The sequence below is a fragment of the Lycorma delicatula genome, chromosome 1 (assembly GCF_047948215.1).
Source record: "Lycorma delicatula isolate Av1 chromosome 1, ASM4794821v1, whole genome shotgun sequence".
Classification (NCBI taxonomy): domain Eukaryota; kingdom Metazoa; phylum Arthropoda; class Insecta; order Hemiptera; family Fulgoridae; genus Lycorma; species Lycorma delicatula.
Window position 1 is genome coordinate 298,998,961 of NC_134455.1, and position 17,423 is coordinate 299,016,383.

General features: G+C 30.4%; 1 protein-coding gene across 1 annotated transcript in view; it reads left to right on the top strand.

The window, feature by feature from the left end:
* LOC142317857 (suppressor of lurcher protein 1-like) overlaps positions 1 to 17,423 on the top strand; it is a 545,965-nt gene that overhangs the window by 468,391 nt on the left and 60,151 nt on the right. The window contains exons 9-10 of the mRNA XM_075354406.1: positions 10,462 to 10,652; positions 12,775 to 12,982. Coding sequence (XP_075210521.1) covers positions 10,462 to 10,652; positions 12,775 to 12,982 — 399 coding nt within the window. The remainder of the gene's footprint in view (positions 1 to 10,461; positions 10,653 to 12,774; positions 12,983 to 17,423) is intronic.

Consider the following 17,423-nt stretch of genomic DNA (forward strand, 5'->3'; position numbering starts at 1 on the left):
TTACCTACCGAAGGAGTACTGTGTAATAGGTCCCTCCAAGTTTGAGGAAAATCTTGCCCGACCCCTCAACCACTCGCCGCTGACCACTCGTACGGTCCACGTCTGTAACCTGTCCTCCTCGAAATAAATAGAACACTTATCACCGGTTCTCCTATAATGGAATTTAAATAACTTTCTCAGTGACCGGCCTACGCGATTCGTCGTCGCCACATGTATGGCAAACTTGCTGCTCATAAATCCATTTCATCGCTCGAAAGATATCTTCCTCCATATTCCTGTCCCCTGCTGAAGAGTCCTTCGTAGTTTAGTTTCATTTAACTACACGTCTCAGAAGTGGCCGGCCTGAGTTTATTCATGAATACATGCTTACTAGTACAGTTGTATTACACTGATAAATCGCTATTGATTTTAATTGTTGAAGAGTATAAATAAAAATATGGCAACAAATTTTAAAGAGAGAAACAATCGAACAATCCCTTAGTCATTAAGGTTATTAGTGGACATCTGGAGGAAAGAAAATTCTGCTAGGCGCCATCTTAGACATCCAACAAGCCTTTTATAAGGTATGGTTGCCTGGCTTTCTCTGTAAATTAAAATTAAAACTTCCTAAACCCTACTACCTTGTCTTACGGATATCCTGAGGGACGTTTTTCTCAGGTAAGATGTAATAAGTTATTGAAATTCTTTGACATTAGGTCGGGTGTCCCTTAGGGCTTTGTACTAGGCGCTGTGTTATATTCTATATTCACAGTGGACCTTCCAGTCCTGGATGATTGCACCGTTGGCAGATTTGCAGATGACACTGCTATCCTTGCCGTTAACGAAGACCCCCGCCTAGCCTCGCGGGAGCTGCAAATGGCATAAGACCTTGTCTGTGCACGGCAGAAAAAATGGAATATTAAAGTTAATCAGATAAATCAAAGCTTGTGTCACATTCGCCATGCGGAACGGTATGGATTATAAAGTGCTGGCAGAAATATTTTTTCTAATGGATTTTAAGATTACTGCTTTACATAATCGTATGTAAAGTGATCCCATTTGTCAAATCATACTATTTAACTAGTTACTGTATCACTTTTCAGTGAAAGGCCCGATGACTACCTCCGCCACAGTTAACACACACGCCCGACCTGTCCGGGGCACTACAACTGGTCGCAATGTGGCCCACCTCCTGACACCTTTAGCATTTTGGTTCCTCATGTCTAATGACAACACGATATAGGATCCAGCCGACCTACATACTTTCTGCTTTCACAAAATGTGTTGCCACTGTATAGGTTAGTGCTACAGTGACATTATTCCTATTACCATAAGCTAGCCTGAAAGATGTCACCTTCGCCCCAACCCTGCCGTCTCCAGCAACCTCCCGAGTAGCTGATAGTATAGTCGTCTCCGCAGTATCCTTCTCAAGGTCTTTGATGTAAACATACTCGGTTTTACTTTACTCCTCCTATCCTTAGCAACGTCGAAACCCTCTAACTTGGCCTTTCCTCGCTATTGCACTCCTTCCACATGCTTACTCGGTCATTTAACCCGTATATGTACCGCTTCTCCCAGTCCCTTTTTAATGGAGAGAACATCCCCGAGATCTTTCGTAGTAACATCTATCTTTACCTACCGAAGGAGTACTGTGTAATAGGTCCCTCCAAGTTTGAGGAAAATCTTGCCCGACCCCTCAACCACTCGCCGCTGACCACTCGTACGGTCCACGTCTGTAACCTGTCCTCCTCGAAATAAATAGAACACTTATCACCGGTTCTCCTATAATGGAATTTAAATAACTTTCTCAGTGACCGGCCTACGCGATTCGTCGTCGCCACATGTATGGCAAACTTGCTGCTCATAAATCCATTTCATCGCTCGAAAGATATCTTCCTCCATATTCCTGTCCCCTGCTGAAGAGTCCTTCGTAGTTTAGTTTCATTTAACTACACGTCTCAGAAGTGGCCGGCCTGAGTTTATTCATGAATACATGCTTACTAGTACAGTTGTATTACACTGATAAATCGCTATTGATTTTAATTGTTGAAGAGTATAAATAAAAATATGGCAACAAATTTTAAAGAGAGAAACAATCGAACAATCCCTTAGTCATTAAGGTTATTAGTGGACATCTGGAGGAAAGAAAATTCTGCTAGGCGCCATCTTAGACATCCAACAAGCCTTTTATAAGGTATGGTTGCCTGGCTTTCTCTGTAAATTAAAATTAAAACTTCCTAAACCCTACTACCTTGTCTTACGGATATCCTGAGGGACGTTTTTCTCAGGTAAGATGTAATAAGTTATTGAAATTCTTTGACATTAGGTCGGGTGTCCCTTAGGGCTTTGTACTAGGCGCTGTGTTATATTCTATATTCACAGTGGACCTTCCAGTCCTGGATGATTGCACCGTTGGCAGATTTGCAGATGACACTGCTATCCTTGCCGTTAACGAAGACCCCCGCCTAGCCTCGCGGGAGCTGCAAATGGCATAAGACCTTGTCTGTGCACGGCAGAAAAAATGGAATATTAAAGTTAATCAGATAAATCAAAGCTTGTGTCACATTCGCCATGCGGAACGGTATGGATTATAAAGTGCTGGCAGAAATATTTTTTCTAATGGATTTTAAGATTACTGCTTTACATAATCGTATGTAAAGTGATCCCATTTGTCAAATCATACTATTTAACTAGTTACTGTATCACTTTTCAGTTAATATATAATTTCTTTTATTCCAATAAAAATAATTTTTGGCATGTTCCTTATGTAACTTATTTAGATTTTATACTTATTTTCTCATTTAATAATTTTTTTGTTAACTCGCTAATATGAGTTTTGAACACATGTTCAAGCCTTACTCGCCACCAAATAAAGATTTATTTCTATCGTAGCGTGATTAACAGTTCGTATATATTTTTTCTTTGTGCCATCAATTCTTATTACTGGTTTGAAATAAATAAACTGATAAAGTCTATTGTCAATCTGATAATCAAAATATTTTCATTCATTAGTTTTAGAAAATTTGTATAAAAACAAGATAAAATGACAAAACATATTTTTCAGCATTCCTAACAGCCTCATCTCACGCTCGGTGGTTGTTACCTAAGCTTATTTTTCTGGATTGCTTTTTGTATTATAACTTTTCTTTTATTAAGATGGAAAATTCGCAACTTTTACGTTTTTTTTACAAAATGGTGTGTTTTACAAATACAATACACTATTAGTAAAAAAAAACTTAGAAAAAAATTAGAAATTTACATCACTTGAAACAAAATACTCAAATCGATCAATATAAACTAAATAAAATCTTAAGGTAATTATTGTAAGAAAAATTAACATAGAAAACAAACATTATTTGTGAATAGTTTATTCATAAGTAATACCCAATTTCTGAGGATGCCTAGGTCTGATTTCAGATTATTGATTTAATATTTAATTAAATTAAATATAAAAACACCCAATTGTTTGTTTTCTTTTGATTACAAATCTTTTTATTTAATATCTGTTTTATAAAAAGAAATGGAATTAGTTTCTTAAAACGTATACTGTTTTTTCTATCATTTATTTTTTTTAGGAATGACTTCTAGAAGTTTATAGTAATCTACGAACATAACTTTTTTCCTTTATTAATAATTTTATAGATGCCAGAACCATTTAGCTAGTAGTCTTTCATAAGATTTTCTTAGAAATTGGGTGTGCTGTTGCAGCAGGTGTTGAACTGCTGAATTTCTTACTGCTTGAGTGATTCCTTGGAGTAATAAATACTAGTATAAATTCATATTTCCAACATTTATTTATGCTTTGTTATAAATAAAACGTTTCTTATGATGTAGGCCTAAAGCGCTCGCATATTTTGTAAAATATACAAATGTTAGGGATATATTAATATTAGCAAAATACTTTAATAATACATTTTTTTATGAGTTTTGGTAGTAAATTTATTGCATTATAAAACAACGAGCAAAATTAAGCACAATTTTTTTTTACCGTTTTAAACTTGATAAATAAATTTTGTCTGTTTGTTTGTTCAGAAATTAATCTGAGGGGCGAATCTGTTTTTAATATGAATAAATTTAACTTATGCAATTAAAATACAATTAAAATTTATGAAAGTTATTTGAAAATCTTAAAAATTAATCAAAACTTTGAAAATTTTAAGTAGAAACATTTTTTCTGATTGCTAGATTGTTATCATCTATCATAAAGAATACCATGTAATATTTTTGAAATATTTAAAGTTTATTCAAAACCAAATCAGTTAAATAACATTTGCAAGATAAAGAAAAGAATGTACTTTTCTTTATCTTTAATCAGTCATTAAAAGTTTAACATGTTTTTAACCATATTTATGTAATTTGCAAAAAATTGCAAGCATTGCCATTTTTTGCAAATTTTTATGTAAATAAAAAAAAATTTATCAAATATTTATGCAAATATATAAAAAATGATTTAAATTAAATGTATTATTTCATCTAATTTATTTATGAATCCACAAATATCAGGGCACATTTTTATTTATAGCTCTTATTTTTTTTTTTTAGTTCAACTTCATTTTTACACCACACCCCGGAACCGCACCCGCAATTTATTATTAACTCAGTTCTGAGAACTGCCATTTTGCCTCAAACTACCTCGGCAGATACCCTGGGTTCGGCTAACGACGGTCCCATGTCACCACCCAAGCAGCCAGGACTCAGTCTTCAAATGCCATGCCACAGCGAGAGGACCTCAAAGGTATCCCCTCACCGGGACTCCGGTCTTTGAATGGCGTGCTTCTAGCGAGAGGGCGCCCGAAAAGGCCCTCTTACCTGGACTCCGGTCTTGATACCTAACCTCAAACGAGGAACCCCAAGGGACTACAGTTTTTAATTCCTGTCGATATCATTGCAAGTCCCCTCCCGATCATTGAAGGTGAGATGCAGCCTCCCACCCTTCCCGGACGGGGCTGTCCCTCGCAAGCACCACGTCTTTACTGCCTAGGTGAAGCCTTACACCCTCTTCTCCAGGTGCGTGCCCATGCACGTTACAGTAAGGACATAGAGCCTCTCGCCGACAGTCCTTCCGCATATGGCTAACCTCTCCGCAAATGAAGCAGTGGCCGCTTCGGTCTTAGCCACCGCTAGCTACAAGACTAGGTCTTATGTCCTATGTACCAGCAGCGGAAGCAACGATCGTCAACAGAGCGCGTCACTACCCAACAGGTCACCATTCTATTCGAATTCAACTGTCGGCCAACAATCTGTTTGCGAGGATGGGCGGCACTGCCACCGACACCACCTGTGTTTCTCCTTAGGCTGGCCACATGGACAATACGTCAAGTGTTACAGCCTCCTTGGTGACCTTACAAAAGTTTTTAACAAACTCTTCTTAGACGGTCAGCACTTCCACGTTCTTTACCAAGACGTGGACTCTCCGACCGCTACTTGTCACCATCACTGTGGTAAAATCTGGTTCCCCTTCGGAGATCTCCCTCTATAGCTGTTGGCAGAGAGGACCCCTGCTTCTCCTGGTTAGATCAACCCTTTGACCGATCAGACGAGATCAGCATGTGACGTTCCCGCCACCTTAACAACGACGGTGAATATATACATATAGCTCTCCTGTAAATGTAATATTCGTACTCTAACATTTATAATATATATACGTATAATATACTGAAACAAGACCAGGGTAACGGATTTCTTCCAATTAAGAAGAAAGAAACAAAATAATAATGAAAAGAAGAATATAGAATGTATGGATTCTTTCCTTAGAGTAAGAAGTCCGTTTAAAAATCTTATCCTTTTTTTTCGTAACATAAACAATAGAATCTCCAAATCTGTTATACGACCATAAAGGTTACCAGACTGGAATAAAAATTTATAGAAAACTTAAGTGCGCGGTTGATTAAAATTATTACGCTTCAACAATTAATGGGATGAGCGGGTACTGGTTCTAGAGGCAAGAGGATATAAATACTGCCAGGGACCAACGAAGAGAGTCACAGTAGTTGAGGTCGTTTTGGCGCAATCATGATAACCTTACTTCACAAGCCCGAGTTTGATTCGGTTTCGGTGACGGCGATATCGTTAGTAACAACGAGTGAAGAGTACGTTACGAGCATTCCAGCTTGGAAAGTGGAGGAATGCAGGAAGTTTTTCGGTGGGTTTTTGGTAAACAGTAGTAAAAGCATTCTATTATTCGTAAAGTGTATTGTACTCGTAGTTCTATTGTAAACAAAAAATTAATGATATTTGCAGAATGTTAATTGTTTGAACTTTAGACTGTTCTATTGTTAACTTGTTAATGTAATATTAGTTTTTACCAGTCACTATAACGTTTTTAGTAAACTGGACTGTGCTCTGCGTTTTGTATTTTAACTATCATTAAAGAAATTTTGTCCTTTTTATTTCATTTACTATTTTGTTTGTTATATATACTTATTGTATTATTATTATTATTATTGTTGTTGTTGTTATTATTATCTTTATTATTATTTTTTTTTATGTCTACAGTAATAAATTGTATTTTATAAGAAATTTTTAGTTAGTTGGTTTCTCATTATCCTGGTCAAAACGCGAACACGCAACAACACATAAGTATACATTTTAAATAGGTAATAGGTTTTATTTTTAATGTACTTTTATTTTACATCTTCATCAAATAAAAATACTTTTAAAAATGTGTAAAAATACCTAACATCATTTGAAAGGAGTGATCACTCCTACGGGGACACTTTCAGCTTACCATTATTTTAAGCTTTTTATGCTTTCAGCTTACAAAATCCAAACTTTAGTTGATAACTGGAAATACCTGTTCTCCTTGCAATGGTAAGTCAAGTAGACAAGTTGTAGGTAGAGCCTTCAGCCTGTAATCAAGTTCTTAACTGAAGTTTAATGCAGTGAGGAAGAAAACCATAAATCCTTCAAAGAGGATATCATCCGGATTTCCAATCAATTCCTCTAACGATAAAAATACATATCTATTAATTCCAGATAAGTTTAAGCAAACGTATTTTATGGTCAAGTTGATTTTATAAAAAAATTGGTTTCCGATTTCTTAAGAAAATATTAGAGAAAGAAAACAAATTTACTGGTACCAGTTCTGTTCCATACACTTATTAGAATATTGCGAAATTGAGATGGATATTCCAAAGTACGGTTATAAATACCGGGTAATTCAAAAATCACTAATTTAAAAATGTATAAAAATTTATCGAAATACCTTACAGATTCAGTTGAGGTCTCATTTAATAGCAAAACACATCAGATTTTGACTCACGTAGTTTATTACTACCGAATTCGGCCAGTCTAAGTCTTAGTTATTTAACCTCAAATTGGAACAATATATCAGTTTTTTATATAGCATGTTAAACAAATTTCTTTCATTTAGGATAATCTGTGGATAAAAGTTGCTACAAAAATTTAGACTAAAGCACTTTTTCCTTTGAGGATCAAGGGCAAAAACAAAGACAAATGTATCTTGATAAAAGTGCCAAAAAATAGAAAAAAATTGTTTAAAATGTACGTTATTTCAATAAATAATGCAATTACAATTAGAAATTTTTTCACTTTAAAAAGGTTTATAAATTACAAGGTTTTCTTCAGAATAGACAACATTAATTTAAAAATCGCACTGGTTTATGGAATGGGTATGCATTTTTCGGATTTACTTGAATGTTTATCCTCCATGACCTGGTTAAAATAACTCATCAGAGCTTAAAAAGTTATCCCAGTTAGCGATTGAATATGTTATCCAGAGAGATTTATATAAAAAGTATTATTTGTAGATAATTATCTCAAACTAAATCCAAATAATTTACATAAGCTCATAGGTAATCTTTTAAAGTCTGTCTTTATTAGTTTCCTAGCGCAACATTAAGCCATAAATTTTATAGAATCTATAATACATATGCTAATAGGTTTGTAAAGCTATCATCACAGTCTTTATTATATATTATATGTAAATACCATTAGAATACGGCTACGTAATTAGAAAATTTGTTCTCATGAAAAATCATATTTTCCTTGCCGTCTCTGAATAATTTTTATTGTCTTTCATAATATTTAATTAGAAAAGTATACTTAATGAAAAATCAAGACCTACATATAATTTTCCTATATTATTACTAAAAATTATTTTTAATTGAAAAAATTAAAAAGGCTCAAAATAGAATAATTCAAATAATTCTGAGTAAAGACCGCCGGATGATAGGAGGAAAGACTATTTTATTACTGTATCAACGGTGGCGTTGATACAGCAATATTATAATAAATCAGTATAATACAGCAATAATTCAGTAAATCTCACAAGGTTTTTGTCAGTTAATTTTGCATTTAGAAGTATGTTCCTCAAGAAAAATAAATTTATACTAAAAAAAAAATAATTATTCTTCTAACAAGGTATAAAAATGTATTTGTTGTATTCAAATATAATTTATATGGTAGAAAGTCACTGAAAGTTTTTTCCAGTTTATATATCATCAGTGTGTTTTATTATGTTACCAAAAAAGATGAAAGATATGACTAATTATAATTTGTTTAGGAAAGAAGTATTTCGATGGTTAGCCTCTGAAACTACATCTAGACTATAAATTAATCTTAAAGCAACAAACATTTAAATCTTTTAATATATATTTTTACGTCAACCACTTTACGACGCCACTAAATATTTTTCACAATTAATAGTATTTTTATTATAAACTTTATAGTACACTGTTTTTTTGGTAATACAAACTTTGTTCTGTTTTTCTTTTATAATAAATTTAGTAATAGATATTACTTTTTAACTTTCTTTTTTTGATATAATTAATAATGTATTCTGTTCTGTGTTTATATTTTCTTTTTAATTGTTGATGTTTTTTTACTGAATATAATGGGCATAGCTGATAAGGCTTAGGGCCTTGGCGAAATCCAAATTCGTATAATGAGGAATAAATTTTTTCTGTTCAGTTCAAAGAAAAAAAAAATTTTATTTATTAATTCTCAAAGCAACAACATGCTTATTTCCAATTATAGTCGTTTTATGGTAGATGCATTTTGTAGCGTATGAAAAATGCTAATCTTTCAGTGTTATACTGATATGTAGAATGATAATAACAATATCATCAACCTATATTTTTACACAAAATATTTCCAGTTCGTAATTTGAGCCATTTAACATAAAACAAATTCATCGCCAAGTAAACTGTGCTGTTTTAAATTTATTATAATTAATTGTTAACCAGAAAATATATCTCACAAGTGTAGTTTTTCGTATAAAAACTAAAACTAGTTTTAGTTTAACCAAAACTACTTATATATACATAAGTAGTTTTAGGAAAGAATTTAATATTAGTTAATTAATGATGAACAGTGATTACCATTAACCTCTTTGGTAAGTGGTACTGTCTCAGTCTTTAATCTGAAAGATTTCGTCCCCAAATTCCAGTGTGGCTTGACATTTTTTTTTTTTATACATCCTCTAACTGTATTGGTCTCTGAAGTTTGTCAAAGTGGGCGTCTCGGCGCTCTGAGGAATCTCGATTTCCCCACGTGATGCCGAGAAATATTACACAATTTTCATAATTTTATTTCGATTTTTAATTAATTTTATTTGAATTGGTTAGTTACATATTTTGTGATTTAGAATGTGTTTTATTTATTTTTACCTCACTCTTGCAAAAAATTATTAACTATTTGCCAAAGAATAGTAATTAAAATTTTACGTAAGGCAAATTGGGAAAATCTGTATTCAGCATGGGAGTCAACAATGGAAAAATTTTGAGAACCACTGTTTTACTGAATTCCTAATAAAAATTTTTTTATGAAAAAAATGTCAAATTTTCTCGTTACTGTTTATTTATTATAGTAAAGCCTATACTATTGACAATTTTATAATTTCTTTGAAAAACGAGCATTTTCATCAACAAATATATATATATATAAGTACTCTATATATTTATCTGAAATGCAGAATGATAATAACGATATCATCAATTTATATTTCCATGTAACATATTTCCATTTCGTAATTTGAGCCGTTTAACATAAAACAAACTTATCGCCATGTAAACTGTTTTGTTTAAATTTCTAATAATCCTGATTATTTCTAATAATCTATATATATATATATATATATATCTTTTGATGAAAAAGATATACCTGTAAAGCTATTTTATATCTTAACTAAAAAAAATAAACTGTCTTTTGCCGTAAACGTTTCGCTCAGGACAAATCTGTATTCCTAATAATGTTTTGTTTATATGTGTGTGTATATATATATATATATATATATATATATCAGTTGATGGCAGTAGTTTTGGTAAATATAGTCTTTAATATTTAAAAAAATAGATTTTAGTGTCATACTAGTTTCTACGGTCTTTTATGGACGTCAGTGCATATCTATATTATAAAAATAAATAGATTGTTTCATAGCTTTCTATCCGATAAAATTTATTACCTGGTAATTTCTATTAACAATTTTAAAGTATTGTCAATGTAATTTAAATCTAATTTCAGGTGTGAAAGTGTGGATGCAGTAATGATATATATGCATGTTGATGGTCGAATGGAGAAGGTTGACAGTTTTTGTGGTGCCGCACTTCCTCGGTCTGTTATGTCAAATGGACCTCGTTTACAATTAAAGTTCCACGGATTATATTCTTCAGGGCACACACGAGGATTTAAAGCTACATATTTTTTTACTGAAAGTAAGGCTTTCTTAGATATTTAATTTATATATTTTAAATCGTTTTTTTTTTAAATAAATTTTTTTTTTATGACTAAATAACTTGAAATAAATACTATTTAAAACTTTGTTAGCGAGAAATATTTTTTTGTTAATATCTTCAATCAAAAGAATAATAAAATAAAATAAAATAATATATTACTCTGAATCCATTTCTCTACTAATGATATTTCTTGCCTAACAAAATAATAAAATAATTTTAAATTAAACCGTTTATTACAAACTTCTAGTTTGGTAAATAAAAGAAAATACGTTAAAAAAAGTTATAAAAATAACTATCTTACATAGCAAATAACAGCTCATTTTTTCCGAACATTAATTTTTATAAAAAACTTAATTAAAATTAAATATTTGTAAAGATTTTAACATGCATTAAAATATTCCTGATTTGTTATATTTGTCATATAAAATTGTCATTGACTATATTAATAATAAAATAAAAACTTTTGTAATTAACTTTTGTTAAAACTTAGATTTCCATCATTATGTTCGTCAAGACTTGTCTATTTTTTTCCCTACCTCCCGGAACCAGACCTCCAATTAAGCACGAACACGGTTCCGGAGGTGCCTTTGCCTCTAGTCGCCAGACGAGGGAAATGCCGGGCCCGGCTTTGCCGTTCCCGGCCTTCATCACTTGTCTATTGTACAATCAATACTACACGTTAGAGAAAAAATTCAAAAAATTGTATCTTATTTCCTAAACATCGAAGTTTTGGGTAAGACATCACGTATACAGATAACAAGGCGTAAAATCACGTTTGCTGCGGTTAATGAAAGAACAGCCTGATCTATTTTTTGTTGTTTCAACAAAATAATGTGTAAAATATATTATAAAAAAATGAAAATACTGTTATATTAGATGTAAAGTGATATTTTTACTATAATTATTTAGAAAATTAAAACGATTCTTTTTACATTTTTTTTTTTTTTTTTTTGTAGTATAATAATTTATTACATACTTTCTTTCTAAAATTTAAAATATATTACTCGGCTTCTTTAGGATACTACAGATTACACGTATGATATGTACGTAAATTATACCTGCACAACTAAATGTTATTTATTTTATTTACTATGTTTATAATATGAGAATTTATATTTTTCACAATGTTAATTTATAATTTTTATAAAGTTTAACTACAATTTTTATACTTTGTATAAAGCATTTTGTTATAAAAATAAACTTAGAAAATTCATTGCCATAAATTATTTTTATATATTCAGGAATTACAACCAAAAAGATTAATGTTACAAATACTCTATCTTTTTAAATAGAATAAGTTATTTCTTTTATAAAAAAAATAACATATAAGTGTGTTTTATTATCATTTTTTTAATAAATAAATTTCCAAAAATATCAAAGAAAATTATGTTATAAAAATTCCCTTATTCCGGTAGTTTAGTTTTATAATAATTTAATTTAATTATGTCTTCTAATATGTATACTTGATTTACAAATTGTTATAAATTTGGTCTTTTATAGTTTTAAATTATTTCTGATCCCTATTTTGAATTAATACAGAATAACTAATTAATTTTATTTTAATTATTTGATAACAATATCCAACACCGATGTTAATTGTACTTAATTGTTACTGCGTTCAACACGTGCTGTTCTGTTTTACGCTTGAAATTTTATCTTGAACAAATAGTTGAACAATTTCTGTATATTAATAATTTACAGAAACCTTTGCGATTAGAATCTGGTGAAGAATAGCAGCAATAGCAGTATCAATATAAAATTCTGGTGCATCAATAACAGTAATATACGCTTTAATGTTATTTTACATAATGACATAGTTGTTGATATTACTTTCACGTTCATACAAACGGAAATGGAAACGCATAATTATCGTATATCTATTGTAATTCCATAAATCAACTGTCCAGTCACTTTGTATTGTTTTTAACATTTTCAGAATAAATTAATTAAGTCTATATTTGTTTTTGTCAAGATTTTATTTCAATGCAAAATTACTTAGTTGTAATTAAAGCAAAACAAAAAGTTATTAACATACAACTAAAAAGTATTAAATAAAATATACATATTTTTTACGATAGTAATGAAATAAATATTATTTCAGATTTTGGTTTCATCTGGGGACGACAACTTCCAGACTACACATGTGGTTTCTCTTTCAATAGTACAGTGGCACGTACAGGAATTATCCAGAGCCCTAATTTTCCAGGAAACTACCCTCGGGATACGGAATGCCATTACTTTTTTTACGGTGAGCCTTATCAGCGTGTGCGTCTTCATTTTTTATACTTCGATGTAGAAGGAGTGCAGCCGTAAGTTTTTATCATATTTGATTGATAATAGTGATATTGTAGTGGAAAATAATTTTAAAAATCGCTATTACTTTTTAAGGTAATGTTAAATGAAGTTTAATTAATATAATTTTCATTAGCTATAATAATTACATTATTCTGTGAATTGCTTCTATGACTTCCCAATATTCTGACTAAGAAATAATATTAATTTATGAAGTATAACAAATATTTTCAGAAACTTAATTCAGTTTACTTCTTAAACAAATAATTTTATTTGAATTTTACAGAATAAAATTTTCCCCTTAAACAATTTTTTTTTGTAATTTATAATCAAAAAATTCCCAACCGGGAAACTCAATAGTCGAAGGAACATTTTATTAAAACCATACTTCTAGTGGATTTTTATCTATAAACAATAGGAATCCTAAAAATTCAACTACTGCAACTGTCTAAATAATTTAGTAGAAATTTTAGATGATCTGCTCTTACTCATCAGCTTACCGATCATATGTAGCAGACATGTCATTCTGAAAAAATTTAGTAAACAGCGTCATAAATCTATACCGGCTAGAATGCCTTGATACTACAGTTTTGAACAAGCTAGACTATATTGCATGTCATATAATATTAAAATTTTATACTCTGAGTTAAAAAAAAAATTATGTTATTGATTAAAATATAAAAATTAATAATTAATTATATAATGAAATTATTGCTATGAGTAGCAATTTTGTATAAAATTTTAATTAACAGCACTTCGTGGTGTGGCAACGGACCCAGAATTAAGAAATCAGTAATAAAATCATTAATCGATCCTTAAAATATTAACTCCGTTTATAATAATTGTCTTATTTGTTAACTATTTTCCCACAACTGCCGAAAAAAAGAGTGTAATGTATTTAGGGTGTTTGTATGTATGTTTGCAGCAGCCCAAAGGCTGAACCTTAGGGCTGGCTCGGGGATGAGGGACAGCCCTCTGCTTGCAAGAGTGGGCGATAACGATGAGTCATCAGGACTCTCGCAACCTTGAGCGAAAAAGACGGAGTTCAAGCGGGGATATTCCGCCCAGAGTGCCCCCGTTAAAGGCATTTGCATAAAAACCAAGTCCCAGCTCCCGAAGTGTAGACCCAGGGACGGTATAGCCGGGCCTGGTGGATCCTACTGTAGGGGTTTGAGGCGGGCGCAAAGTAAGATCCGACCGGCGGGCCGAAATGTGGAGTCCCGTTAGAGTAAAGGACACTCCTCCTCCCCTGGGCTGTGTAATACTTAACTGCAGGATTCGGCCCACTGGAGAAGAAAGAAAAAAAAAAGGCTGAACCGATTTAGATGTATAACCTCGCGTTGGAATCTTTACATTACCGATAATCTCATAGATTTTATATATATATGTTTAAATAAATTACAAAAATATTATACTATACATAAAATTGTAATCCGCACGCTAATTATCCTATATTAAAGGGCAATGTTGTGTTTTATTTATGTTAGTCATCTTTTTTTAATTTTTTAATATTTATCTCTTGTTCAAAGAAAAATTACAAACTACTAGAAATATTTTGAATAACTTATCATACAAATGCACTCATTTACATTAACGGTCCAATAGTTGTGCTTACAACGCAACTTTTCATAGACTTGCTTGTTTTATCTAGACAATATATAATCAGCAGTTTACCGCAATACTATTATTTACGTATATTTATAAATATTTATATTATATTGGAAATAAAAAGTAAAAAAAATTATACATTTAAGCATTCCAGAGTATAAAACAATTCAAAGTTTTAATATTAGATATTAGTTGTGGTTTCGATTTATAACTCTATATTATAAAATTTTATACGTAATAAATTCTATAAAGTTTATACAAGATGCGCTCAATAAAAATAATACATTTATTCAACGTAACTGAACCGTACAGACTCTCTATATAATAATTTTTCTGCTTTTTTCTTAATCGTTAAAATTTTTTGCTTATACCACGAACTATTAAATAAAACTCTTGGGTTTTATGGTTAATAACGTCATAGAAATCATATAACAGGGTTCTTACCAAAAAAGAAAAAAAAAGAAAAACGTTTCTTTATTGGACAATTCAGTATTATTATTTAAAAATTTGTAAATAATATATTACTCTTTTGAGTCAGTGCTTCCATCAGATTAGATTCTCTTCCGAATTAATCAAATAATGAAATGTTACGAAGTTTTGTTATCAAAATTTACGAAGCATTTTCATAAAAGGAAAAATCAACTATAAAAGGTTATGTTTAAAATAAAATACTTTTTAACGTGAGAAATTTTTTGTAATAACATTTAAATTTTATTACTAATGCTAAATATAATGATTTAACAAATATTACTTTTTGCGATTCAAAACTTTTATTTCAATTTAATTTGGTAGCATAAAAAAATGTAGAAAATTATATAAATAACGAATAAATTACAATAAATGTATTTTAACAATAACTAATTGTATAAAAATGTCAATAATAAACTCTTTTCTATGACTCTATTATTAAATTCGACGTTATTTAATTTTTTCTCTTAATTTTTTCAATTCATTTTTTCTCTTTTCTATGAGAAAAAATGAATTGAAAATTTTTGTAAACTCTGAAATTCTACTATTAAACAAACAGCAGCGAGAAACGTTTTCATACAAATGTTTCTTACTCTATACAAATACAAATAATAAAATAGCATTCAGAAATTCCCCACAAAGCTGTTATAAAACAGTATTTCATTCATGTGCAGCGGTTCGATAGATATACGTGTAAACATTAGTACAGAGTTTCATTCACTGACCGCAATGAATGCGTTAAATTTGTGTTTAATCATGAAAACATAAAAGACAGATGAAGCGTAGAATTCTAAACACTAATGAAAATTTACATAAGAAAAAACATAACTTTAATAACCAGTTAATTAAAATTAAAATAACAAACAATTGAAACGTTAAAATATTTCTAGTTTTAAAACACAAATTTTACTGATGATTTATTAAGTACAAAAGATAATTAAAATCATTAAACATAGAAATGGTTAATTGATGACGTAAAAAATTGAATTGCTTTTAAAGTTTTTGATCTCGTTTAAGCTAATTAAGCCTATTAAGCTTACATACCGTTATTACTAAATGAAAAGGGGAAAAATATCAATAAAATAAGATTTGAAGGGTAGTTGTTTTTTTTAAATTGTACGTCTGCCAAACAACAAGGAAATTTTATAATCCAGGAAAAAATTATTAACAATTTCTTTAAAAGATTTAACATTTTATGTCGGAGTAATTTCATTTTTTCTTTATCCGAACCTTAGAAGAATAAAGTGAAAAAAAATAAAACACGCTTACGTACTTAAGTCATCAGAACGTTTCAAGGTAAATTTCTCTAGTAAATATAGAGTTTTATCAAGAAAACTAAAAAAATTAGAAATTTGTAACCTATTTATTTTTTCCAGATTCTAACAGACCATGAAAAAAAGGTTTCTATATCTCTCTCATAAAATGAAGTTTATTTCGTTAAATTTGCGTATAATTCAAAAATTGTAAAATAATGATATTACAAAACCGATAAATAATTTTCTTGACCAGAAGGAAGATTTTTACCTTGTTGCTCGGTAACTAAAGCGGTAATTAACTAACCAGCTACTTATTGAATGACTCGGTGATGTTAACATTTAATTAATGGGTTTTTGACAAAAATATATGTAAAGATTTCAGAAAGTCGTTAAATGGAAATTATTATATGTTTTCGTATTGATTGAGCTCTAGTTAACTGTTCAAGATTTTAATAAAGTTTATTAATTTTAGACCTGTACAGTACAATATTTCCTGTACTTTCTTTTAACTAATTCCGAACATTACTAACTATAATTAAATCATGCACCATGTTCATACCACAAATATTTCATAAAATTAAAATCTATTGCCGCAATGTAAGTCTTAAAAATAATGTTAAATTTCATGATTCACGCGGAATGATAAAATGGATGAATATCTAGAGCTTCTAACGGTTCGTGAGGTTGTTCGATAACGCAGGGTTAAATACCAGCAACGACTTGAAAATCATATCAACCACTATGCTATCAATCTGTTCAATAATATCAAGGACGTCGGAAGGTTGAAACGTCTCCATGTGCTCGATTTAGGGGTGACTGGATGCCAGTATGATAATTGACAACGCCAAATCTAGTTATATTGTTTATTTTATTTTATTTGTTTTTTATTTTTTATTTATTAATGTTTGATTTTGGTAATGTTTTTTTTTCAGATTTAAGACTGGTCTTTAAGATTACTTATAATATATAATTATGAATTGATTATTTTGGTAGGTACTTAAGAACCCCTTATCGTGTGCTTCCTGTCAAGCGACTTACTTATGGCTCCACTTAGGGAGCCGATTGTTAATTATACTAGTTATTGAGAAAAAGATAATAATTATGATTTCAAATTTTTCATAAAAAA